General features: G+C 40.2%; 2 protein-coding genes across 7 annotated transcripts in view; both read left to right on the top strand.

Annotated features, from left to right (window-relative positions):
- The first annotated feature begins 2,616 nt into the window (after positions 1-2,616).
- On the top strand, positions 2,617-5,549 carry LOC122672165. Its single transcript, XM_043869664.1, has 3 exons — positions 2,617-3,241; positions 3,333-3,467; positions 5,410-5,549. Exons 1-3 carry the CDS (start codon positions 2,617-2,619, stop codon positions 5,547-5,549), a joined length of 900 nt encoding a protein of 299 aa, XP_043725599.1.
- A 4,012-nt stretch (positions 5,550-9,561) lies between these two features.
- LOC122672610 (helicase and polymerase-containing protein TEBICHI) overlaps positions 9,562-26,970 on the top strand; it is a 58,469-nt gene continuing 41,060 nt past the window's right edge. For all 6 annotated transcript variants that reach the window (XR_006334439.1, XR_006334438.1, XR_006334440.1 and 3 more), the window contains exons 1-8: positions 9,562-9,716; positions 10,001-10,461; positions 10,689-10,941; positions 11,016-11,993; positions 12,157-12,221; positions 14,272-14,377; positions 14,455-14,655; positions 15,377-15,577. Coding sequence is in view for 2 of the 6 variants with exons in the window: in XM_043870073.1 (XP_043726008.1) it covers positions 9,681-9,716; positions 10,001-10,461; positions 10,689-10,941; positions 11,016-11,993; positions 12,157-12,221; positions 14,272-14,377; positions 14,455-14,655; positions 15,377-15,577 (2,301 nt within the window). In the remaining 4 variants the exon portion in view is untranslated. The remainder of the gene's footprint in view (positions 9,717-10,000; positions 10,462-10,688; positions 10,942-11,015; positions 11,994-12,156; positions 12,222-14,271; positions 14,378-14,454; positions 14,656-15,376; positions 15,578-26,970) is intronic.

A 26,970-nucleotide genomic window follows, 5' to 3' on the forward strand; every position in this document is an offset into this window, starting at 1 on the left:
ACAGAGGATTCAACAAGTTCAGCAAATCTTCTGGAACTAGTGCAGCTCCAGCCTTGCCACAGAGGAGTCATTCTGAGTCAACAGTGTCCGGGCCAGTGTATGCCAATCCCAGTACTAAAGTAACAGATGTAGCAGCTCCTACAAGTGTATCAAACTTAAAATGCTTCACTTGTGGACAGATGGGGCATACTTCTAGGTCATGCTACTATAAGAAACCTATGAATCCTGCTTCCCAGTCTACCAGTAAGCCTCAAGGCCAAGTCTATTCTGTGACTGCAAGTGAGGCTGAAGCCAACCAGAATGTGGTGACTGGTATCAATCTAAGCTTATATTTTGTTTTGTTTTGATTAATGATGTCATGCATATATAATCATTAAGACATGACATATAGGTACCATTCTCATTTGCTCTACTCCTGCATACACCTTGCTTGATACCTGGAGCTGCGCCAGTATCTTAGGCACCTTATAGAATGGCACCGACAGAATTGAAAGAATTATAGGCACAGCTTCAAGACTTGTTGAAGAAAGGGTTTATAAGACCGAGTATCTCACCATGGGGTGCTCCAGTCTTGTTTGTGAAGAAGAAAGACGGCTCCATGCAGATGTGCATTGATTACAGAGAGCTGAATAAGCTGACAATTAAGAATAAATATCCTTTGCCAAGGATTGATGATCTCTTTGATCAGCTTCAGGGTGCCCAAGTCTTTTCAAAGATTGATCTCAGATCAGGGTACCATCAGCTTCGAATCAAGGAAGCCGATGTTAGTAAGATAACCTTCAGGACTCGATATGGACACTATGAGTTTCTGGTTATGTCTTTTGGGTTTACTAATGCCCCAGCAGCCTTTATGGCCTTAATGAACAGAGTCTTCCATGATGTCCTGGACAGGTTTGTTATAGTCTTCATTGATGACATCTTGATCTACTCGAAGAATGAGGAGCATGCGCAGCATTTGAGATTTGTCATGCAGAGATTAAGAGAGAAGCAATTATATGCAAAATTCAGTAAGTGTGAATTTTGGTTGCCTCAGGTTGGGTTTCTCGGCCATGTAATTTCAGCTAGAGGGATTGAAGTAGACCCTGGAAAGGTTGAAGCTGTGGTAAATTGGGAAAGCCCTAAAAGTGTAATAGAGATAAGAAGCTTCCTGATATTAGCTGGGTACTACAAAAGATTCATAGAGAACTTCTCGAAGATAGCTATGCCCATGACTCAGCTTACTAAAAAGGATGCAAGGTTTGAATGGAATGAAGATTGTGAGAACAACTTTCAAGAATTGAAGATGAGATTAGTAACAGCCCCAGTTCTTGTTTTTCCTGATGGGACTGAAGGGATGGTGGTGTACACTGATGCCTCCAAGACAGGGTTAGGCTGTGTGTTAATGCAGAATGGGAAAGTCATCGCCTATGGTTCCAGACAACTAAAGGACCATGAGAAGAACTACCCTACACATGACCTGGAATTGGCAGCAGTTGTGTTTGCACTGAAGATGTTGAGACACTACCTCTATGGAGAGAAGATAGAGATTTACACAGACCATAAGAGTTTGAAATATTTCTTCACTCAGAAGGAATTGAACATGAGACAGAAATGATGGCTAGAACTTGTGAAGGACTATGAACGTGAAATCCTCTACCATCCAGGCAAAGCCAATGTAGTGGTTGATGCTCTGAGTAGGAAGTTACCAGACTGGTCAACAGAAATGATACATTTGAACAAACATCTACTGAAAGAGTTCAAGGATCTGGACATGACTTTTGTGAAGGGAAATACTACTGAAGGTCTAGCGGCATTAACTGTGGAACCTACACTTAGAGCACGGATCATTTCAGCTCAATCTTCTGATAAAGAATTTCAAAGAATAATGAAAGAAATCAAGGAAGGTAGATAGCGAGACTTGGACTTTACCTTAACTCCAAGTGGTGTCCTCATGTTCAGAGGCAGGTTGTGTGTACCTGCAATTGATGACCTGAAAGACTTGGTGTTGAAAGAAGCACATCAATCTTTGGTGTCTATACATCCAGGGAGTACTAAAATGTACAAAGACCTGAAGCAATACCTGTGGTGGAATGGAATGAAGAATGATGTAGCAACTTTTGTTTCCAAATGTTTAACCTGCCCAAGGCTATTAGACATAGACCTAGTGGATTGCTACAACCATTGTCTATACCGGAGTGGAAATGGGAACAAATTACAATGGATTTTGTCACAGGCCTCCCTCGCACTAAGAAGGGTATGGATACCATTTGGGTGGTTGTGGATAGATTAACAAAAACAACCCACTTCATTCCCATGAAGATTACTTATTCTATGGATAAGTTGGCGAACCTATATGTTGATAACATTGTTCGACTACATGGAGTGCCAGTAGATATTGTGTCAGACAGAGATCCCAGATTTACTTCCAGATTCTGGAAGAGTCTACAAAGGGCTATGGGTACTGAGTTGAGCCATAGTTCAGCACATCATCCTGAGACGGTTGGGCAGTCAAAGAGGACTATCTAGACTTTGGAAGACATGCTTAGGGCATGTGCACTAGAGATGAGTGGCAGCTGGGATGAGCATCTATCCCTAGTTGAGTTTGGCTATAACAATAGCTACTAAGCATCTATTGAGATGACTCCTTTCAAGGCATTGTATGGAAGAACTTGTTGCACCCTATTGTACTGGGATGAAGTTGGAGAGCGACGTATGTTGGGCCCTGAATTGATTCAGAAGACCTATGAGAAGGTGGACCGGATAAGAGAAAAAATTAAGGCTACACAGTCCAGGCAAAAGAGCTATGCAGATAGAAAAAGGCAAGACATACAGTTCAAGGTCGGAGAAAAAGCATTCCTGAAGGTGTCTCCAATTAAGGGTGTTGTCAGATTTGGGAAGAGAGGAAAGTTAAGTCCTAGATACATCAGCCCGTTTGAGATCCTAGCTAGAATTGGTGCAGTGGCTTATCAGCTTGCACTGCCCCCATCACTTATCGGTGTACATGATGTATTCCATGTCTATATGTTGAGACAATACATCCCTGACTCATCCCATCTGTTGCCTCAGCAACCAGCCGAGCTCATTGCTGATCTGACCAATAAAGAGGTGCTAGAAGAGATTGTTGATGTGAAAGAACACAATCTGAGGAATCGAAGTATCTTTTTTGTGAAAGTCAGGTGGAGTAACCACTCTGCAGCTGAAACGTCTTGGGAAAGAGAAGACTTGATGAGAGAGAGATACCCTTACCTCTTCGATCTCCCAGGTACGTCAATTTTGAGGACGAAATTTTAATAAGGGTGGTGGAGTGTGAAATCCGCAATAAATTTAAACTTTTGGAACTTGTGTGATTTCAGGTTCCAGCTCTGTGTCCATGATTGCTTCAATGATTTGGGCTGCATCAGTCGATGATACAGATGAATCTCTCGACACTCCTATGGAGGATTCCAGGGATTCTTCCCAACTTACCCTTTCGGAGTCAGAGGACCCCCGTAAAACCCTGCACCGGAGTTACTTGTGCCGGATTTGCTGCCTAGAGGCTATGCAGAAGCTCTCCCTTAATTAAAACTTATTGTAAGTATAATTTAAATGTATTTATATAATGTTTTGTACGATAAAATAGAATTTATGGGGTATTTTAGTCAAATTGCCTCTGTGGGACCCATGTCCCCAATGGGGAATCCTGTTCCTAACAGTTATCCGTGTCCGAATTACCCCTGATGTCGTATGACGTCACTCTATTGTTAGAATAGAATAATAAATATAAATTTCTGGTTATAAACTGTTTTAGAAATCTGTTTTAAAACTGATTTGACCTAAAATGACCAGATTGCCCTTATGACTTAAGCGCTATATATATATATACATTCCTATCTCACTATTCATTATTCACAAACAAGAGAAGAGGAACCAGAATTTCGTTCCAGCCTTAGACAAGAAAGAAAGAATAGAGAAAAGAGAAGAAGAAGAAGGGAAAAGAGAGGGCTGTTCTTGAAGGCTTGGATCCCATACTTGGAATTAAGCTTAGGAACCTCCATTAAAGGCTGAGCTGCATAGTTGAAGGCTGTCTCCATCTTGTTTTCACTTCTGAACTCAAGTAGGCTATGAATCTATGCTGTCCTCTTCCTCATCTTCTCTAATCTCTGTCCCTACATGACCTCTATGGCAAATTCTGCCATTAAACCTTAGCAATCATTGGTTTTATATGTCAAAACCCATTTTGTGACCCTTAAATTGGACTCAATGGTGTTTAGACCTTAAGATAAACTATGAATTTCATGCTGTTCTTCATTTACAGCTGAACCTTGAACCTTAATGGACCTTAGAATACTAATTTAGGTTAATTAGCCAAAACCCCCCAATTTAATTAAGGTTTTAAAAATTAAACTATGGAATTATGTTGACCCACCTCAAATTAGCCCAAATTCTGCAATTGGATCCATGCATGTAAGGATCCAAGCACCAAGAGCAAAAACCCCAAATCTGGCCAAGCAGTCGGATGCTGTTGCAGGCCTAGAGGCGGTCGACCGGCTCCCTGGAGGTTTGCATCCGACTGCCTATTTTGGTGCCTTTATGACCCTGACCCTATGGGACTTGGCCTTGGGCCATCACAGGACCTAATGCATGCTATTTTGTGGATTGTTTAGGGCTGTTTTTATTGTTACTTGTCTGTTTTGCTGGGTTCTTGGAGGGTTATTTAAAATAGGCTAAGCTACAATTACAGGTAAGGGAACTTTGAACTTAATTTGTGTGTGTTTGTCATTTTAATTTACTATTGTTCTGGATGCAATGTCCTGCATCATCAAAACTACTCAGATGCATATAGTTTATTAGCTTATATTTTGATGCACTAGAATGCATGTGTTTTAGGCTGCATTTGACATCTTGCACTGCATTGCATTGATTTTATTGTTATTGTTAAATGTTGATGGTGAAGTATTGTACCTTATAATTTAGCTATTCATACTTGTATCATCATGAATAGATTGCACTGGGCTAGGTTGTTGATCATCACCCAGTATTACGTCCCTTGCCAACAGGGGAAGAGGTGTTGGACAACCCATGGTTCAGCCGAAGGGTAAATGTCGGGGAGCCATCTTCTGTCCCATATTAACGTGTGTACTTCGCTGTGAGAATAAACAATTAGGGTTTGTCTTTGGGGGGTCTGTTGGGTCTGCTGCCTGGTGACATGCCAATCTGGCGGGTCCTCACCGTGGTAGAATGGTTTCACTAGGGTGACCGATGTGTGAATTTCAGGACCGAGGTTAGCATCTACCACAGTAGTACTTATGCCTTATGAGACTTAGTATCTGTGCTAGGAGCATGCTAGATTAGAACATGCATCATGAATTTATTATGTTTGTATGCATGCATTCCCTTGCTGGGTTCAGTGGAGAGCTCACCCCCGTGGATCCTTATTTTTTTTTCTTACAGATGAAGCTACTCTCGTTACTGCTAGTGTTTCTGTGGGGATTCCTCCTTCTCAGGACTCTCCTGCTGCTTATGGAGCTGATACTCCTATCTTGGTTAAGCACGATGCTTCGTGTTCCTGTGACGCCTGCGCGTTCTCCTGATCCTCCAAAATGATCAGGCTCTTTCTCCCTTTTTTGATATAGCACTTTTATAGTAGCTATAGTATATAGTCTTTTTGGGCTTTTGGAGTTACTCCTTTTATGAATCACCAATGTAACTCACTTGTATATAAATGTTCATATAAATATAACTGTTATCACTAGATCTTCTTAATACTGTCTTATTGCCTTATTTAATTGCTTCCGCTGCATTTAAATTCTGATTATTGTGAATGGAATTGGGAATAGAATACTGCACTTGCGATCCTGGTGGGTTGATTGGTTATCTGAGACATCCAGTCACACTTGGCCCTTATAAACCAGGCCGGGGTGTGACAAAAACAACACATAAGACATTATAACTCTTCCTCCAGGAAAGAAACCAGTTGGGTGCAAGTGGGTGTTTATAGTCAAGCAGAAAGTTCATGGCAGTGTGGACAGATACAAGGCAAGACTTGTAGATAAAGGGTTCACTCAAACATATGGGATTGATTACCAAGAGACCTTTGCCCCAGTTGCCAAGCTGAATACAGTTAAAGTTTTATTGTCATGTGTTGTGAATCTAGGGTGGGATCTATAGCAATCTATAACAACTTGATGTGAAAAGTGCTTTTCTTCATGGAGAGCTTGATGAGGAAGTGTACATGGAAGTACCTCCTAGTTTTTCATTTGACACAACCAGTGACCAAGTTTGCAAGTTGAAGTATGCTCTATATGGCCTCAAACAATCTCCCAGAGCTTGGTTTGGCAGATTTTATAAGCCCATGACCTCTGTGGGGGTTCAAATAAAGCAATGTTGACCATATCTTGTTCATCAAGCGTCATGGGGACATGGTTACAATTATTATTGTATATATAGATGATATAGTTGTAACTGAAAATGACAGTGAGGAGATAAATCATCTTAAGGAGTTTATTGGATGTGAGTTTGAGATCAAGAATCTGGGAAAGCTCAGGTATTTTCTTGGGAATGAAGTTGTCAGATGATCAAAAGGCATCTCTATCTTTCCCAGAGGAAATACATCCTAGTCCTTTTATCAGAGACAGGACTGTTGGGTTGTCATCCAAGTGATACCCCTCTAGAAGCTAACACCAGACTGAAGGAAGGTGATGGAGAACCAATTGAAAAAGGTCGTTATCAGAGGTTGGTGGGAAAACTGATCTACTTATTTCTCACACGACTCGACATTGCCTTTGCTGTGAGCTTAGTAAGCCAGTTCATGAATGATCCCTATTCCACTCATATAGAGGCTATTCTTCACATTTTTCTTTACTTAAAGGCAACTCCAGGAAAGGAAATTCTCTTATCTCTGCATGATCACTTGAGGGTTGAAGCCTATACAGATGCTGATTAGGGCGGCTCTTTAGACTGTAAATCTGTTACAGGGTATTGCACTTTTGTTGGAGGTAATCTAATTACATGACGCAGTAAGAAGCAAAATGTGGTGGCTAGATCAAGTGCTGAAGCTGAATTTTTTGCAATGGTCCAAGGCATTTGTGAATTGTTATGGCTTCGAGGCTTACTTTAAGACATTGGTGTTCCTACTCCTTTTTTTATGATGCTATATTGTGACAACAAGGCTGTAATTACCATAGCTCACAACCCAGTTCAGCATGACCGTGTTAAACATGTGGAGATTGACAGGCATTTTATTAAGAAAAACTTGAGAGTGGTCTTGTTTGTGTTCCCTTCGTGAAGTTTGAAGATCAACTCGCTGATGTATTCACTAAGGGGCTGGGTGGAAAGTTATTTCATCCTTTTGTATCTAAGTTTGGCATGATTGATATCTATGCTCCAACTTGAAGAGGAATGTTGAATTGTATGGTGCATACCGTGGGGGTATACATGAGATTTTATTATGTAATTTTTCCCTTTTTATCTTTCATGTTTCCCTGTCTAATAACCCTAAATAGTAGAGTTAGTTAGAGAAAGGGTAGCATTGTAATTTTCCATTTAAAGCTAGCTTGGCTGATTCTAATGAATCATTCAAGCATTACAACCTAAAGGATTGTTCTTCTTTCTTCTAACATCTCCTTAAACTAGGTGAGCAGAATATTAAACCTCCATCATTTGACCATACTCCCCTAAAGATATAATATAATCTCCTAAGTGGTATCCTTATTTCAAGGTAAAGAACCTCTATCTTTTTTTAATTATTTCATTTATTTTATTGAGTTTTCTTAATTTATTTTTAATTGGTATTTGTTTTGTTTTGTTTATTTTATGTTAGAATTGTGTTAGTGCTATAGATGGTACCAATATCAGTGCCTCTGTTCTTTTTGATAAACAGATACCTTATAGAGAAAGAAAAAGAATCACAACCCCGAATGTTATGTACGCATGTTCAAATGATATGAAATTCACTTTTATGTACACGGGTTGGGAAAGTTCCACCAATGACTGTTGAGTATTTGCTTTTGCACTTGTAGATCTATCCTTAGAGTTTCCTCTTTTTCTTCCAGGTACGAAAACAATAATTGTTAAATAATACTTTTGTTTTTCTATTTTTACTGGTATGCATAAGTGTTGTAACATTATTTCATAGACAAATACTATGTGGTTGATTCCGGCCATCCATCCACCTCCGATTTTTTGACACCATTCAAGAGGGAACGCTACCAGTGTACCATCTACAAGATTATAGAAATAGGAGTGCAAGGTCAACTGTGGAATTCTTCAACCACAAACACTCATCAATTTGGAACATTATCGAAAGGACTTTCGGTGCTTTGAAATCATGTTTTTATATCTTGAGCAAAATTCTACGTTTTCCTATCAAGACCTAAACTTTTATTATCATTGCATGTTATGCATTGCACAACTTTATTCGTGAAGAACAACAAAATGATGAGGAATTTGAGTATTTTGGACATGATGATGATGATGATGATGATGATGATGGATCTTCTAGCAGCACTCAATGTGCCAGAGCTAGAGAAATGGAAGTGATTAGGAAAAAGATTGCCAATTGATTGGCAAGACAAACTGAGATGGATGAAATACCCATTTAATTTGAACTATGTTTTTGATTTACAATACTTGGGATTTAATGTGTAATTTGATGAAATTTTATGTGGGTGATTGACAACTTCATTTTATTTGGTAAACGTTGGGTGCTATTTCATATATATGGCTTATTTCAGAATATATATTTGATGATTTTGATTTACAATATCTATTTCATATATTTTGCTTTTATTACTATCTACGTTATGGATCAATGCTATTATTTTTAATATTTTGTGCCAAATAATGTCTTTTGATTATGGACCCATGTGTGCATGTGGACGAGGCCACATGGTCTTGAGGATGTCTCATTCTGAAAAAAACTATGAGCGATGGTATTACAAATGTCTAGTGAATGAAGATCATGAAAATACATTTTTTGTGGGTTTCAAACTTTAGTTCTGATATGTTTCACGGAGTTGGTGAAACATCTTTCCAACCACTTGTCCGCTATCAAATCCCTAAGGGTAACCGGCCCCAATATTTGGTGTTTGATACTATAAAAGTCTAGTTCATATGGCTTCTGATCCTATCCATCAGTTTCATTTACATGTATTTTCAAAAGTAGGGGTGGTAGAAGGACATTCTACTATGGATACTTACCATGACTTTTAATAATTTGAGTTGTAATAATTTTTTTGGAAGATGCACACATGATCCAATAGATGTTTTTTTTATTATTATTTATAATTATTTTATATTTTAAATTATGTCTATGTGGCTAAAATCATGTTCCATTTAATATTTTTAATAGAAATGTATGTGGAATGTCCTTTTTGTAATTTATCTGAAACAAAATATACAGTTCCGTTAAAGTGCATAACATACATATTTCTGGTTTTTTTTTTTTTTTTTTTGTCAAACACATTTGAGACCAAGAAACACACAATTTTAAACAGAAAGAAATACATGAAGAGTAATTAATCTCTACGTACGTGGAGGGGATCCGGGCTCGTTTGTTTCATGTTGTGAGTGCATTTGGGGAACAGGAGATGGCGGTCTTTTTCTGGATTCAAACGGTCGGGAGTCTCGAGACTACCTGTGCATATCCAGACTCCAAAGGGAGCCAGACCATGCAGTAGATTTTGATACGAGCAGAAATTTGGATTTTGGTCGTTTTGTAGATCATGTCGTCTGGTTCTCCTCGTACGCGCATTGATCAGGTCGACCTCCTCCTCTTACTTCTCCCTGAAAACCCTAAATCTCCCCCCACCCTGAACTTTCATTCTACTAAATTTCTGTTTCTTGCACTTCTACGAACATTTCAATTGCAATTTTATTTTTTGTTGCTCAGTTGGACGTGTGAGACGATTTCTTTCTGCTTGTTTCAACATAAAACAATAGTATATGTTTATGTTTTATTACTGAAATTGGGTTCATTCAAAGAAGTAGCAACACTCTTTTTTATTTGATTCATTCATTTGTTCTGAGCGTATTCTATGTGCAGTTTTTTGCTTCGAAGAAAAAGAAATCTCTTTCCCCTGGTCTAAAGTCTGAGAGATCCGTCAAAGAAAAAAGAACCGTGCTCGATGGCTCACCTAGTGCCAAAGGTTCTTTGGTTAACTTCCTGGTGAATTCTCAAGACAATAATTGCCCCGTCAAGCCTTCGGGGTTCGCAGACCTTGGTGCTCCATCAAGGCAAGATCCTGTTAAGAAGAATCTGTCATTGGAGATTAATTTATCTTCCGAGATTACACATAGGCACGCCTATTCAGCAACCCAGGGACACCCCCAAACGGTTGAAGTCTCAAGAGAGGAGGCTCAAAGAGAACTATCTCAGGGCACTAGTGAACTGGGTAGTAATGCAGTCCAAGCTTCGGCCGCAGATAGAATAGGACCGTCCTCACCTGGCCCAGACAACTCAGAACTGAAAAAGTTTGCTGCTGTCTTTTTATCTTTGTACTGCAGGTATTGAGTTTAACATCATTAACTTATTAACCTTTTACTGTCTAAAACTTTATATCTTATATCAACTGATATCAGTTAACAAAATTACTAACTTTACTGGATGCATTTTCAGTTCAAGCTTTTCTTGTTAAAAATTTCCTCCCTTGCAGGCACAATCACTTCTCATGGGAATTAATTAAAATCCATTTGTATTTTTTAATTTTCCTGTTAATGAGTATTTTTTACAGTGAACTTCCTGCAAGTGCTGCAAGTATCAGCTCAGCTTCGGAGCCAAAATTGAATGCGAACAAGAGGATTGGTAGCCCATCTCTCTTAGATGCAGAGGGAAAAATATCAAAGAAGAAGCATTGTATCCCCAAATATGATCAGTGTCAGTTAGATGGTGAAATTTCTTGTGGTCATCAGGAACATCTAGAACATGTGAAGCTTGGATTCAGTGCTAAAACTGGTGTACTTCTTCAGTGTTCTGGAGACCGTGAAGTAAGTGCTAATGAGTAACCGTCCCATTGTCAGATTTATAATCTGCTGTGTTGATTTGTTTAATTTGTATGCAGGGACAAGTTGGTACTGATCCCTTTGAGAATCATGCAAGCTTGAGAAAATGTGATATAACACCTAAATCAGGGCTAAATATGCCTCTGTGCTCTACACCTGGTGCGTTGAATTATATGTGTACTCGTGAGACCCCCAAGTCAGCACGTGGAAGCTCAAATTTTTCTCCTGGTGAAGCATTCTGGAATGAAGCAATCCAACTTGCTGATGGTTTTTATGCTCCAATTGATAAAAGTTCGGTCCGAACTACAGAAGTTGATATTCTTAAGAGCCAGGTTGTACTGGCTGGTTCATGTAATCTGAGAAATGGGTGTAATAATGGGTCAAAGGAAATGTTGAAGGAAGGTGAAAGCAATTCCAGGACTTTCGAAATGAATTCTTCTTTGGGATCAATAAAGAATCATACCAAAGAAAAAGTTGATTATTCAGTACTCATTTTAGATAAAGATGGATCCCCATTACCGGTTAAACATTTTGATTTTTTGATTGAGGACAGAATTTTGGATGACAAAACTACTCATCAAAATTCTGATTATGACATGAAAGAGACTAAAGAAAAAGGTACCGAAAGATCTGATGAAGGCTCAGTGGTACACAGGGGTCGGCAGGATACTAGTATTCTAACCCGTTGTACCAAATCTGAGAAAAGTGAGTTGCCTGCCTCTGATGGTGAACTTGGATCTTCAGTGATTACATCCTCAAAAATGGTTACAAAGGTTTCTGTTCAAGATGTGACTACCATTTCAGTAACGGCTGAAAGCAAAGAAGGTTTGTCAAACCGAGAGAATGATAGTGTCACAGCTAATGTGGCACAGAAGGATACAAAAAGTTCTTCTAATAATCACTGCAGATACGATGAAACAGGTACTCCATCAAGTACCATGCCACTGAAAGACTGTTTAGATCTGAATAGATGGCTTCCTTCTGAAGTATGCAGTGTATATAAAAGGAAGGGTATTTCAAGGCTGTATCCTTGGCAGGTAATTTATCAAAAAAGGTGAACTTCAGCATTTTCTTCCTGTTATTCTGTAATGTGATGAATTATTGCATCAAATTAATGGGAAAATACGACCGAGGCAGGTCTTGATTCAATATATTTTCCTTCCCAGATGTTACATTGTAATTAACATTGGGTATTTCTAGGTAGACTGCCTTCAAGTGGATGGTGTCTTGCAAAACAAGAATCTTGTTTATTGTGCATCTACAAGGTATAACTTATAAAGGAAAATGGAGTTCATTTTAAAGTTGCAGTTTCAATATCTGACCATTCATTTTTCTTTACTGTATAACTGGCTAGTTTTATATTTATAACTGCTGTTGCTTCTGTTTTTTTCCCCTCTCTTTTCACTCAAATTTTTTCGTATGAAAAAAAAAACCCTTTCTTTCGTTTAACACAATTTTTAAATTATAATCATATGATCATTAAAAAAGAATTGGTTCTTTGAAGCTTCATAATCAATCTGTTGTTTTTCTTCTTTCTATTTTCAGTTATATTTTGGTGGCTTGTGAGTAAAGGAATAGCAGAATAAAAGTGGAGGTGAAGTGCCGTTACCGGAATATGTAGTGTAGATTCGCACGATACTCGACATGTAATTCACTCTACTATTTGAATAGTTATGTAAGTAGGAAAAAGCCAGTCGTGAAGGGAGAAAACAAAGAAAGCTTAAAATAAAAAATAGGAACAGAAGGTGTAGGAGAGAATGTGGAAAAATTTGTTTTGTAACTGGTTTGAACAAGAAATTATTAGTATAAAGCAGGGACTACATTTCCTAGTCAGTTTAAGTTACCTAATAGGTTAAGAATGTGGAAAAATGTGTTTTGTAACTGGTGTAAACAAGCAATTATTAGTATAAAGTGAGGACTACATTTCCTAGTCAGTTTAAGTTACCTAATAGGTTAAGGATTGGGTTAGACCTTTCCTTTTTAGTGTAGGAGTCTATTTTTGAGTCTTTTATATAAGGTTGTAAGGGGGGCAAACATTGGACACGAATTTTGATATTAATGAAAAGCTTTTGCTGCTCTTCTTCTCCATTGAAGATTTTTGTCTTGTGTTTGATCAAGGCTGGTGGGATTGGTGTTTAATCCAATCAACACCTTGCGGTGTGAAGCCCCGGGTGGTTCTTTTGAAGCTCTGCTTCAAGTTCAAGATTTATGCAAGATCCTCTAACCAACTGAGCTGCCCTTGCAACGACAGTAAGTTTGATTCATCCCATCATACCCATTCTTTTCCTAATCCTCCAAATCACCCCAAAACCCTTATTTTCCCACCCCTCCCAAAATTCTTAACAAACCATTCAGCTAACAACACCTTCACATAATTGGATCAAGTATTCTCCTGCCCAATTGGAATACTCGAACCAAGTTGTTTTCCCATTACCCCATTCAAACTACAACATCCCACCTATTTCTAGACATCAACCCATTACCCAAATTCTTCACAGACCAATCCAACCATCAGAAACACACCATACCTGAATCCAAATCCTAGCCCCAAATTCTCATCCTAAACCCTAGATCCCCCTCTTTTCCACTTTTCCAAAACCCGAAACCCTAAACCTAAGACGCTGCCCATTCAAATTTACACACTTCTGTCCATCAAAACATCTCAGGACCTTCAGTGATAGACTCCCCTACCTTGACTTGACATAACCCTAACATCAAACTCTAACCATAGTTGTCACGGCGGCTTGGCGATCCAAGGCGTTGGAGAGGGCCCAAACCTAAGGCGACACCAAGTAGGCGACCTAGGCGTTCAAAGCGCTTGGACGCCTAGGCGTCGCCTAGACAACTATTAACCTAACCCTAACCCTAATTTCACCAAAAACCTATTTTTGACCTAGCCGATTCACCTGTTCATAACAGATCCTGGTTTACTGGCTCCTAGTTGGTCTACCAATCTAGGATTACATTACATATCCTGGGAAATTCATTGTTTGGTGACAAATCTTGGAAAAAGAGGATGAAAACCTTGAATACTTAATTTTGAGTTTCAGTGAAATGATAATTTGTTGAAAAATCTTTAGAAACATACTCTCATGATTTTTGGTGTCTGATTAGTTTATTTTTGATAATGGTGGGTTGAACTTGTTATCCTTATCCAAGCACTAATTTATGAATCATGGAAGGGTTATGGTCTTCATCTGAAAACATTAATAAATAACATGGCCAACAAGAAGAACATTCACATCCATCTTTATAAGGTATTTATTATATTTTGAGGTATTTATCTCGTACTTAATCTTGCTTGCTCCATCACAGTGCTGGTAAAAGTTTTGTTGCTGAAATCTTGATGTTACGGCGGCTCTTCTCTACTGGGAAAATTGCACTCCTTGTCCTGCCATATGTATCTATTTGTGCAGAGAAGGTACTTATATTATCTCTCTTGAAATTTTGATAATTCCATCAATAATTGCTGCCTAAACTGTCTACTATTTGATACAGGCAGAACATTTGGAAGTACTTCTTGAACCTCTTGGTAAGCATGTTCGTAGCTTTTATGGAAACCAAGGTGGTGGATCACTTCCTAAAGATACTTCTGTAGCTGTCTGCACAATAGAGAAAGCAAATTCTTTAGTCAATAGATTGTTGGAAGAGGGGCGTCTTTCTGAAGTAGGAATTATTGTGATAGATGAACTCCATATGGTAACCCATCTTTCTATCTTAATTCTTCTTTTTGTCAAACTTCATGAGCATTACACACGCACATGTGTTTCATTTTCTTTTGCGCTCTTCAACTTCCTTGTATTTTTGTCCTAGTGGAAGAACAATCACATCAATTTCGATTCATATATCTTATTTTATGCATATTTTTCAATTTTGTGCCTGCATCTCATTTTCTCTTGCATTCTTGGGTTTTGTCAGTTTCGTGTCTGTCGTTATTGAAACAAGAAAAAGAAAATCATCATCTTGTGATAGGTAATGTTAGTTGTTAAGTGGCATAGATTTGTTGCCATGCTATATCTCGTTGTTGCATCAATACAAGTTTACTTTTCCTTTTATTTTCTTTATTCCCTTCTTTGTCAAAGTTAATTGGTCTCGGATGGATTAAGTTTATTTCATGTCTTCCGAGTCTTCTGTTTGACAGAAAATAATATCTGTTATCTTGAGTGGGTTTTGAAGGTGAAAGAGACTTTAGTTAATGACATATATTTTATGACAAATTTGAAACCTATATTTCAGGAGAACTGAAATTCTTTTCATTTTCTAGTTAGGGTTCAAGTTTCATTCTTATGGTCACTTGTTTTCGTAGTAAGGTCAGGGCCTTTATTGTTTTGCATTTGTAAAATTTCGTTTTAAAATTGTATTTATAGAGATGCTTGCTTTCTCAAAACTGCATTTGAACATTTGTCAGTTGCTTTAACAGGTTGGCGATCAGAATAGGGGTTATCTTTTGGAACTTTTGTTAACTAAGCTTCGCTATGCAGCCGGTGAAGGCATTGTAGAATCATGTAGTGGAGAAAGTTCAGGTTCCAGTAGTGGCAAAGCAGACCCTGATCATGGTTTGCAAATTGTTGGAATGAGTGCAACTATGCCGAATGTATCTGCTGTAGCTGACTGGCTTCAAGTAAGTGAAGATTAACAACTTGTATTTTCTTTCTGCTAAATAATGACCCTCTCAAGGGAAAAAAAATCTTTGAAACTAATTCCAATTGCTCTTTCATTGAACTGTTGAAGCAATGGGCCTGTGAGATTTGAGAGCTAGGGTTACAATATTTCTATCTAGGACAGTGAAAATCCCTTTGAATCCTTTAGAGATCATATAACTGTCAAGGGGTCGTCTACATAGAGCCTAGGTCCTACCTAGGTGTCCAGGCTCTTTCTTGGGTCCAAGGCGATAGCACACCTTGTGTTAACACTTCACGAGTCTATGTTGATTTATGTTTATTGATGAATATACTTATATTATATCATATGCTTTGTTTATTATATGTTGGTTTTCTCATATTAGGCCATCACTAACATTAGTATATCATCTTGAAATGATATGGCTTCTATGTTGCATATAAACATAATTATATAAAGTTATCATTATTATATTGCTTAGAATCATATACTGCACGCCTAGGGTGCCTAGGCCGTCTGGGCAAGCGCCTTGTCGCCTAGGCATCCCTCCAACGCCTTAGGTCGCTTAGTCGCCTTAACTACTATGTTTCAGACTTCATATAGGGATCATGATTGAGGCACCATGCCACTATATGAGCTCTGAAGGATTTAAAGGGATTTTCATTAGATCAGTGAATAGAATGTGATTGATGCAGTTCAGTCCAAGAAGAAGAGCCAGGCCCAACAGTGAAAACCAGGCCTAACAGTGACCCTACGATTTGTGACCAGGCCCTAGTGCCCTACAGTGATCCACGGTTTGGTTCTTGTTCTAGAATTCATATGTGGGCTTCCGATGTGAAAACAAGTTGCTGGAATATCTTCTAGAGTTGCTATTTTGCCTCTTGAGACTAGTTTCTATTTTTGCAATAGTTAGTTGTACTCAATAGCTACTGGTAGTTGCTATTTTGGTTCCTTCTTTTAATATATTAGTCATTAGATCTGTCTTCTACAAGGGGTTACTAGTTTTGAATTACTTGGAAACCAAGTATTCTTCTATCCATTGAGAGTTACTAATTTTTGTAGCAAGCATTGATATATTATAAATAAAAGCAAGGAAGTACAGGCTCCAAGGTTTTGGCTGTTTTTCTATTGAGTTCTCTTTGTGAGATGCATGCTACTTTGGTGATTCAGCAGCGAGTCTGTTAAGAGGACCAGATTTAGAACTCGATGCTTGGATGAGTTAGTCATCCCAAGCACATCTTTATTTATAATCATAATGAAGGATGAAACAATTGTACATTAGCAATGTGGGACTAAACCACATGTACGAAATAAATAAAATAACAAAAGAAAGAGGACCAGAATACCCCCACGGTATTCTGGCCATATAGCTAACACTCCCCCTCAAGTTGGTGCATATATATCATGGATGCCCAACTTGACTAAGATAGGATGAAACAGCTTGCTACTCAGCGCCTTAGTGAACACATCAGCCAGTTGATCAGTGGACTTCACAAAGGGAACACAAATGAGACCGGCTTCAAGCTTCTCTTTGATGAAATGACGGTAAACCTCCACGTGTTTAGTACGATCATGCTGGACAGGGTTATGAGCAATGCTAATGGCGGCTTTATTGTGACAATAAAGCATCATAGGAAGATGGACAACAACACCAATATCCTGCAATAATCCTCTAAGCCACAGAAGTTCACAAATTCCTTGTGCCATTGCGTGGAACTCGGCTTCAGCACTAGACCTTGCCACAACATTCTGGTTTTTGCTACGCCATGTGACAAGGTTCCCACCCACAAAGGAACAGTAGCCAGAGATAGATTTCTTGTCAGGAGAACCAGCCCAATCGGCATCAGTATAGGCTTCAATCTTCAAGTGACCATTGGGAGATAGAAGGATTCCCTTCCCGGAGCAGACTTCAAATACCTCAAAATACGACGGATTGCATCCATATGAGAGGAATAGGGATCATGCATGAACTGACTCACCAAACTTACAACAACTGCAATGTTAGGGCGTGTGTGAGAAAGGTAGATTAGTTTGCCCACTAACCGCTGATAAGCACCCTTGTCAACATGCTCACCCTCTTTCTCCCTAAGTTTTGTAGTAGCTTCCATAGGAGTATCTGAAGGATGACAGCCAAGTAGCCTTGTCTCAGTCAATAGATCAAGGACATATTTTCTTTGAGAAAGAAAGATGCCCTTTGAAGATCGAGCAACTTCTATCCCTAGAAAATATTTTAGGGGACCAAGATCTTTGACCTTAAACTCACGGCCAAGAAGAATTTTCAAATCCCTGATTGCAACATCATCATTACCCATGACCACAATATCATCCACATAGACTATGAGAAGAGTAACCTTGTTACCAAGCCGTCTGATAACCAAAGTGTGATCAACATTGCTCTACTTGTAACCTGCTGAAATCATGGCCTTATGAAATCTGCCAAACCAGGCCCTAGGTGACTGCTTCAAAGCATAAAGGGCATGCTTCAATTTACAAACCCTGTCCTTAGTCCTGTCATCAGAAAAACCTGGTGGAATGTCCATATATACCTCCTCCTCAAGCTCTCCATGGAGGAAGGCATTTTTGACATCTAACTGCTGAAGATCCCTCCCAAGATTTGCAGCACAAGATAATAACACCCTGACGGTGTTGAGCTTTGCCACTGGTGTAAAGGTCTCCTGATAGTCAACTCCATAAGTCTGAGTGAACCCCTTTGCAACCAGACTTGCCTTATACCTATCCACCGAACCATCAGCTTTTTGTTTAACCACGAAGACCCATCTACATCCCACTGGTTTTTCCTTGGAGGAAGAGCCACAAGATCCCACGTATTATTTTTGTGTAGTGCTCTCATTTCTTCCAACATTGCTGCCTTCCACTTTCCATCTGTAGATGCTTCCTGCCAATTTCTAGGAATTGAGATAGAGGAAAGAGAAGATACAAATGCACGAAAAGAGGGAGAAAGAGAGTTATAAGAAACAAAATGAGATATGGGATGTAAAGTGCAAGTCCTAGTACCTTTGCGAAGTGCAATAGGTAGGTCGGAAGGAGATGGATTACCAGGAGATGTAGGATCTGTGTCTGGAGCCGGCAATTGGATGGGTACTGGTGCTACAGTGGGATGCAACTGCCCTCTGGTGGATCTGCCCCTTGTATAGGTGATCATGTTGGAGTTGTCAATTCTCTTCTGAAATTCACCAATAGTTCTCTGGACTGGAGTTAGCTCCCCCTGAATAGGAATATTAACAACATTATTTTCTATGGTCTCCCCCTGTAAAGGATTCCCATTAGGTGAGGGAGGAACAACCAAAGGTTGTTGGGCAGTCTCCAAAGTAGGATGGGCAGCAGCCGTGGGTGGTAAAGGGGGCTGGACAGCAGCCGAGGGTGGTAAAGATGGCTGGGCAGCAGCCAGAGGCACCTCAGGTAAAGGAATTTCAAAGCCACATCTTCACCAAAGACTCTCCCCGAAGAGGTGGCGAAGAATAATAAGAAATGGACTCATGGAAAATAACATCCATACTAACCACGGTACGGCGGGAAGGGGGATGGTAGCATTTATAGCCTTTCTGGGTTGGAGAATAACCCAAGAAAATACAACGGAGCCCCCGAAGTTCAAGTTTGCCTGGAGATTTGGTATCTCTAGCATAACACACACAACCAAACACCTTGGGAGGCACAATAAAGGAGGAATTACCAATTAAAATATTAGAGGGGCTACGGGAGTTTGGACCATTTTATGAAAGTGCTGAAAACATGAAAAAACCTGATTTTGTGTGTGCAAAAGATACACCATGTGTTCCTAGAATGACAATCAATGAAAGAGACAAACCACAGATGACCAGAAATAGAGGGTTTACGATTAGGGCCCCAAACATCAGAGTGCACTAATTGAAAGCAAGAAGAACTCCTTTTATTTAAAATAGGATAATTTGAACGTGTTTGTTTGGCCAGAACACACGCCTCACAAAAAAAGTCATCCTTAGTACGAAGGGTGACCAAACTAGGAAATAAATGTGCTAAAATTCCTAAAGGGGGGTGACCTAACCTAGAGTGCCACTGGTAGAGTTCAGAAGAGACCATGGAGTTCTGGTGTAGTAGATAAGGCAATGGTGGTGGAGAGAAGCGACCATCATCAAGCAGATACAGAACACCGTGCACTTTACCCAATCCAATCGTCCTCCCAGAGTCCAGATCCTGAAACACACAATGAGAAGGAAAGAAAGTGACTTTGCAGCTAAGATCACGAGTAATACTACTAATGGAAAGAAGGTTAATAGTTAAATTAGGAATATGCAAAACAGAAGTTAATGGAAGAGAGGAAGTGCAGTTGATGATTCCTTTTCCAGATATAGAAGAAAGGGAACCATCAGCTACCTTGACCTTGTCTTTCCCAGAAGTGGGAGAATATCTATGAAACAAACCAGAGGAACCAGTCATATGATCTGTAGCCCCAGAATCTATGATCCAAGGATGTGAAGCTATAGAAGCACAATGACCCCCAAATGGAATACCTGACCGGGCAAAGTGGGAACCTGAAGTAGCAGAAGAATTGGCAGTGAGCTGATGTAGTAGAGGCAGCAACAGCGGAAGACCTCAGCATACGAAGGAGTGCTTGTAGATCATCTTGGGATAGACCAGGGTCAGTAGCAGGGGCCGCAGTAACACTCTCAGTCTGATGGGCCTTGGTCTTAGTCTTTGTCGTGGTCTTGGCAGCCCTTTTAGCTTCAAAGTCAGCCGGTTTCCCATGAAGTTTCCAGCACTTCTCCTTGGTGTGGTAAGGTTTGGACAGACTCACAAACAACAGACCCAAGAGTAGAATCACCAAGAGAAGCAGTGCCACTAGGTGCGGGAGTGGCAGGGGCAGCAGCCTGGAGTGCCGATCCGTCGATAAGGAGGATGCAACATGGCAGCCCGACGGTTCTCTTCAGAGGACACCAAGGCATAAGATTGTTCAAGTGTGGGAAAAGGCTTATGGCCCAACACTTGAACACGAATCTGATCATACTCCACATTTAAGCCAGCCGTAAAATCGTAGACCCTAATCTTGTCCACATGCTTCTTATAGGAGGCAACATCGTAGTGTACTCGGGTGAAAGTTAGAGAAATGGTCCAGATTGTTGCCAAAGGCTGCGTAAGGTAGCATAATATTTGGAGACTCATCAACTCTCCCTGCGTAGTGTGAAGGACCTTCTTCCCGATTTCATAGACCTGGGCATCATTGCCAAGCTGTCCATAAGTCTCCTTGCAAGCAGCCCAAATTTCCGCGGCTGTGTCAAGGAGAAGAAAATTGTGTTGTAGCTCTGTAGTCATAGAACCGATCAGATAGGACATAAGAACTCCATTGTTGGCAAGCCACTTGTCCTGAGCAGCTCCAACTTCAGTAGGCATAGCAGTGGTTCCCCTAATATGACCAGTAAGGCCACGGCCTGCAATGGCAAAGGAGGCAGACCTAGACCAAAGCAGGTAATTTGTGCCATCCAACTTGATTAGATTAGGGGAAAAAGTAAGGTAATCTGGTTTGCTGTTTCCATCACCCACAGAAGTAGCAGTCGAATCCACAGAGTCACCCATGACGACAGTGAAGAATTCCAAATCGCAGATAAGGGCTGTTGTGAAGAGAAACCCAAGAAAATCTCCACGATAAGGGCTGCAACAATGATGAAAGCCTTCTAATAATGAAGGAAGAAATATCTCCAAAAATCAGCAATACCAGACAGAGGAAACCTTGAGATCGATTTTTGCAGGGTTTTGAACAAAACCCTGAAAGTGCTGAAATCGATAAGAGGAGAAGATTCCCAACCAGTGAGTGGATTGAGGCTGAAATTGCAGTCGAATCAGTCTAGGCCAGAGGAGAATCACTCCTCAAAAATTCAGAATCAACTGATTTATAAAACCCCAATGTCGACTATTGTCAGGGTTTTGAAAAACCCTGAAATCTTGAAAAAATATCGACCTTGAGAGGCTGTAGGTGCTGGAATAATAAATTGCTGCAAGTCTGGAGCTCCAATATAGTGAACAAATCCCTTGTTGTATAGAGGGTTTCTGTCCAACAAAGGCTGAAGTCTTTAATATTCGCAGCAAAGAGAGAGCAGCACCCAATCGATCAAATCTTCATATCATGGGATGAGGTAAAGGAGGGCAGCAGCTGGATCAATTGATCACCTCATCAGTGCTGCCCTATGGGACAGAGAAGAACAAAACGAAACAAAGGGAAGAAGAGAAGAAAAGAAGAAAAGAGAAGAGAAAGGGAGAAAGATCAAGAATTAGAGAAGGAAGGAGATCGTGAATTGCAATCTGAGTTCTAATCCAGCTTTGATACCATGTTAAGAGGACCAGATTTAGAACTCGATGCTTGGATGAGTTAGTCATCCCAAGCACATCTTTATTTATAATCATAATGAAGGATGAAACAATTGTACATTAGCAATGTGGGACTAAACCACATGTACGAAATAAATAAAATAACAAAAGAAAGAGGAGGGGTATTCTGGCCATATAGCTAACAAAGCCCAAGGTGGTGAAGCCTCTTGCAGGCCTTGTTGGTGAAGCTAGGTCATATCCATTCTTCCCTCTTTCTTCTTTCCATCTTTACCTTAGTATCGGCAGCTTACATAGTGTTTGCATTGCTGTTATCCTGGTAAAGACCTAAAAGGCTAGCACGCCAAGATCAAGAACTGGTAGAAAACAGGGTAAGGAATGGGCCACGGTTTTGGGGGTTAGGAAAGGAATGGCTGCTGATGCAGAGGAAAGAAAAGAGTTGGTGTAAGAAAGGGTGAATGAGGTTTCTTGCTAGCCTGCTGTATTGGTGTTCGAATGTTGAAGGTGGTGATGGATGAAGATATCTAGTTGTCGATAATAGATTGTTGATAATAGAAAGATAACTTGGCAACTGGGGTTCACTAGTTGCCCACCGTAGGAGTCCCACCTAGGCACACCATAAGAGAGCCACTTTTGGCCACTTGAGTCCATAAGCAAAAGATCTCAGAGAGAGAAATTTGTTTTCAATTCATGGTTGCCTTTTGAGAGCAGCCATGACTTGCATTATATAGAGATAGAAATCTTGAGTATAACACAATAGCAATATCCAAGGTACTCTGAAACTTAAACTTTGCGGGATCAATCTACCCTTGTTATTTTCATTTCATTGGTTTGGTTCGGTTATTACTTGCTCCATATTCTGCTAGTTTTATTTTTCAGTTTCAGTCCTTACAATAGCAGTTTCTACCCATTTTGATCTCAAACTTTCATCAAAATTTTCAGCCAATCCAACTGTTGAGTCAAGCTCAATATTTTGATAAGTTGTCCCCCTCCATTGGGTCTACACTTGTCCAGAATTGCAGGTTCATCAGATCTGGAACTTGGAAGTTATTCGTTCTTGTTTTGAAAAGTTAGTAATTTCTAGTTTTCTGGAGTCTCTATTTTCTGTCTACCTTCTTTACTCTCCGTCTAACTGTTGGTTTCTTATGATATTTTAGCCACAAGTACAACAGGTATAGGCCAGCCTTTGACCAGTTTTTAGTCTTATCAGTTGGCTGGTTCTTTAATTATTGATCTTCTCTTTTTCTGCCCTATTGTTCTCTAAATCTGGGTCACTGCGATTCTGTCCTGTGGGTTAGTTTCCTAAATCTGTCCAAACAGGTTAGTGGAACGCACCACTGATCCTGACCCAAACCACCTCCATTTATGGCATCAGAATCAATTCATAGTCTGCAGTATCTGCACCATTATGGTAGCCCAATCAAGCTGCACCCTTCTGATTCCTATGCATTCCTTTTTTAAAGTTTTTTATTAAGGGTCCCTTCAGTGTAAGCTAACCAAGTCTTCCTGAATTGCTTTATCAAGCCAGATAAGTCCTACCTGAAGTCCTAGTGCCAAGTACAATGGTGGCCCATCCCAGATACTACAAGAGCCATATGGCTCCTTCTTCTGAATGAGCCCATCTATGAATGTGCTTAGATTTTGCCTCATGATATGTTGTGAAAAGTGTTAACCGAAACTTGTTGGACAGGGACATAAAATGTTGCATATCTTTCTTTTAATTGGTGGGTAGCTGGACTTGTTCATGTGGCCTAATTGGTGGGTATCTGGACTTGTTTATCGAAGCCATATTTTTTCTAGAGAGTTATTTTGCACGTGATCTAAAAAAATGACAATTCCAGATGTGTAGTCAACCCTATAGGTAGAGATAACCGGATAAGACTATGATGATGATCATGATGATAGTGATGATGTAAATCTGGTTAATAAATCAGACTGATTCCATAGAGTTCTAACATGGCTAATTGAGACTTACTGGTGGGGAATAGGAAGGATGAACCCTAGATTCAGATTACACACCCCTTTTAACAGAATCTCAAGAAAATCCTAAAACAGAATTTGGGTCAACACTAAGGTCAAAGTCAACCTTATCCGATGAAGGTCAGATTTTTGCCAATGTTCATAGACTGTTAGAATAGGCAAACTCCAAAATACAGCAACATTCTAACGGTCAGATTGAACACAACAGCCAAAAAAGCAAAAGTTTGAAACCTGTAATTTAAAATCAAGTGATTTCTGATAAAAACAAATCAGCAGGTCTGATCCGACTAAACTCTGTCGAAGGGGCCTTTTTGGAGGGCCTTTGGCACCTCAAAAGGTGAGGGTAATCTGCTGGTTAGATTCCTATGACACCCAATATTAACTTTAGCAATTTGGGGCCCAAAACAGGGCTGCCGGCTGCCGCCAGCTTCTGGTTGTTGGCTCTTTGCTGCGTTTAAAACCCCAATATGACAGAATATAAACAGCTATAATAGTTGAAGATTAACCCCTCCAAACTCAAGTTCAGCGATCATCAACAACAGTAGATGAATTTGTACTTGCGAGAAGAAAATAGTAGACAGAGTTGGGGATGACTTTTGATTTCCTACCAATAGGCCTAGATCAGAATCGCTCCAATCCCAAGAGTTTCTCACTCTTCATTGAGTCTCACAGCAGCTCCTTCACAACAGCAAAAAGGCAACAGCTATGGTTTAATCCATAAAAATCGTTGGTTGCCAATATAGGCTATAAGCTTTTTATTTAAAAGAAAGATTCCCTAGCTAAGTAAGGAACTTGTCTAACTTACATAGTAATTTGGAAACTTAAAACAAATAAGACACTTAAAGTAAACCCTCTACACTAAGTAAAGGAGTTGGACTTAAGTAAAACAACTTAAAAACAACCTAATGAAGTAGATCCCGTATACCTACCTTCTACCCATAATTTAGGCCCATTAAAGAGGTCCATTACAAAGAAAACCCATTGGACACTGTTGTAATATGGGTTTTGGTCCCACATTGCTTAGATGTATTCTCTTCATATGATTTCAGTATTATAAATAAAGCTGGGCTGTGATCACTTAGATCAAGCCAGTATTCATGGAATTCCACATGGCATCAGAGGCAACAATATTCCGGGGATATGGGAATTAAATTTTTTTTCCTTTTTTTCTTTTTCCTCTCTCTCCTCTCCTTCGTGTTTCTGCCCTAAGGCCAGCCACCACCGCCAGCCCTCCGCCACCTCCGCCGGCCCCTCATTTTTCCCGCCAGGCCTTCCCACCCCTTCCTCCACCACCGCCAGCCCCCCCCTCTCGCCTTCCTTTCTTTTTAGCGAGAGGGTCTCCCTCACCTTGCCGTTATTTTTTTTTTCCACCCTTGGTGGTGAGTTGACTCCCGCCAAGGGTCCTTTTTTTTCCTCCGTATGATTTAATTATTTTTTGGAGGCCTTGTTTCTTGAGTTCTGCGATTTTTCCCAGCCACCAGGCCTGACGCTTTGGAGATCACCTCTGCTTCTTCTGGATTTGATGGTTCGTCGCAACATGATTTTATTCCGTTTCCTGTGAACACCATCAAGTTAAATGGAAGCAATTATCTTATGTGGTCTCGCTCCTGTTTATTTGCGATTGGTTCCCGTGGCTTGTTTGGCTACATCACGGGCGCCACGGTCAGGCCTACAACGGCTGGTTTTGCACAGGATCGTTGGATGAATTTTAATTTCTTGGTCATGTCATATTTGGTTAATTCCATGGACCAAGACATTGCTAGGCGGTACCTTCTTCTTGACTCAGCTGCAAAAATATGGAAGACAGCCCAAGATACTTATTCTCAAGTCGGGAATGCTGCCCAATGCTATGAACTCCGTCAAAAAATTCATTCTACCAAACAGATGGAGTTGACACTTTCTCAGTATTACAATACCATGTGTACGATGTGGCAACAGTTGGATTTTTTGGGCACCTTCACTGCCACCACTGATGTTGATGCCACGGCCTATCGTAAGTGGGAAGATGGTTTACGAGTCTTTGATTTCTTGGCAGAGCTGAATATTGAGTTTGATCATATCCGATCAAATATTTTGAATCGGGAACCTCTCCCCACTCTTGAACAGGCCTATGCGATCCTTTCGGTTGAAGACAGTCGACGAACAGCCATGGTTCACCCAGTTACTCAGGAGAGATCAGCTCTTATTTCTGGGTCACAGTCTGCTCGTGGGGGCTCTTCCCTTTCTGCTAGCACTAATCGGTCATCTGGTGATCGACCTCCCATTAAATGCGATTACTGTGGGAAGGAATGGCATACGAAGGACCGATGTTGGAAACTTCATGGTTGCCCTGCAGATACTCGCGGCGGTGGTAGGGGTGGTTCTAGTCGGTCCAATAATTCCCATGCTTATCAGGCAACTACTGAGGATCAGCCTGATCATTCTCTGTCACAGGTTATGGAGGATTTGCAAAATTTGCGTGATATGGTGACTCGTTTGGACTCATCTTCTTCGACATCTGTATCTCCTTCCATGGCTGCCTCGGCTCTATCTCTGCCTACTAATCCCACTACACCTTCTTCCACAGGTATTTCATTTGGTGGGAATTGCACCTTGGTCATACCCGATTCTTGGGTAATTGACTCAGGGGCAACCGACCATATGACCGGTTCTTCCTCCTGTTATTCCACTTATTTTCCTTTATCTGGTCATAGTAAGGTTCGAGTTGCTGATGGGTCTCTTTCTCCTATCTCAGGAAAGGGATCTGTACAGTGTTCTTCATCTCTTACCCTTTCCTCTGTGTTACATGTTCCGAAGTCTACTACTAATTTGCTTTCCATTAGTAGCATAACTAAGGATTTAAACTGCAAAGTAACTTTTTTTCCAACCCATTGTTTATTTCAGGACTTGGAAACGGACAATACGATTGCATGTGGTAAGGTGGTTGGTGGTTTGTACGTGCTTGACGGTTCCCGGGCAGCTTTGACATCTCAGCCTGCATCTTCTGATTTTGATTCTGCACTCTTTGAATTGAATAACTGGCATCGTCGTTTGGGCCATCCATTGTTTAGTGTTTTGTGCACTTTATTTCCTAGTTTGGTGAAGAGATGTAATAAACAT

This window comes from Telopea speciosissima, chromosome 8 (assembly GCF_018873765.1).
Source record: "Telopea speciosissima isolate NSW1024214 ecotype Mountain lineage chromosome 8, Tspe_v1, whole genome shotgun sequence".
In the NCBI taxonomy this organism is placed as follows: domain Eukaryota; kingdom Viridiplantae; phylum Streptophyta; class Magnoliopsida; order Proteales; family Proteaceae; genus Telopea; species Telopea speciosissima.

Bases quoted from the DNA above. Each gene is read 5' to 3' on its own strand.
- LOC122672165 (XM_043869664.1), top strand. From the start codon at position 2,617: ATGACTCCTTTCAAGGCATTGTATGGAAGAACTTGTTGCACCCTATTG. The intron at 3,242-3,332 runs GTACGTCAATTT...GTGTGATTTCAG, and splicing joins TTACCTCTTCGATCTCCCAG to GTTCCAGCTCTGTGTCCATG. The intron at 3,468-5,409 runs GTAAAACCCTGC...TTTTTCTTACAG, and splicing joins TTCGGAGTCAGAGGACCCCC to ATGAAGCTACTCTCGTTACT.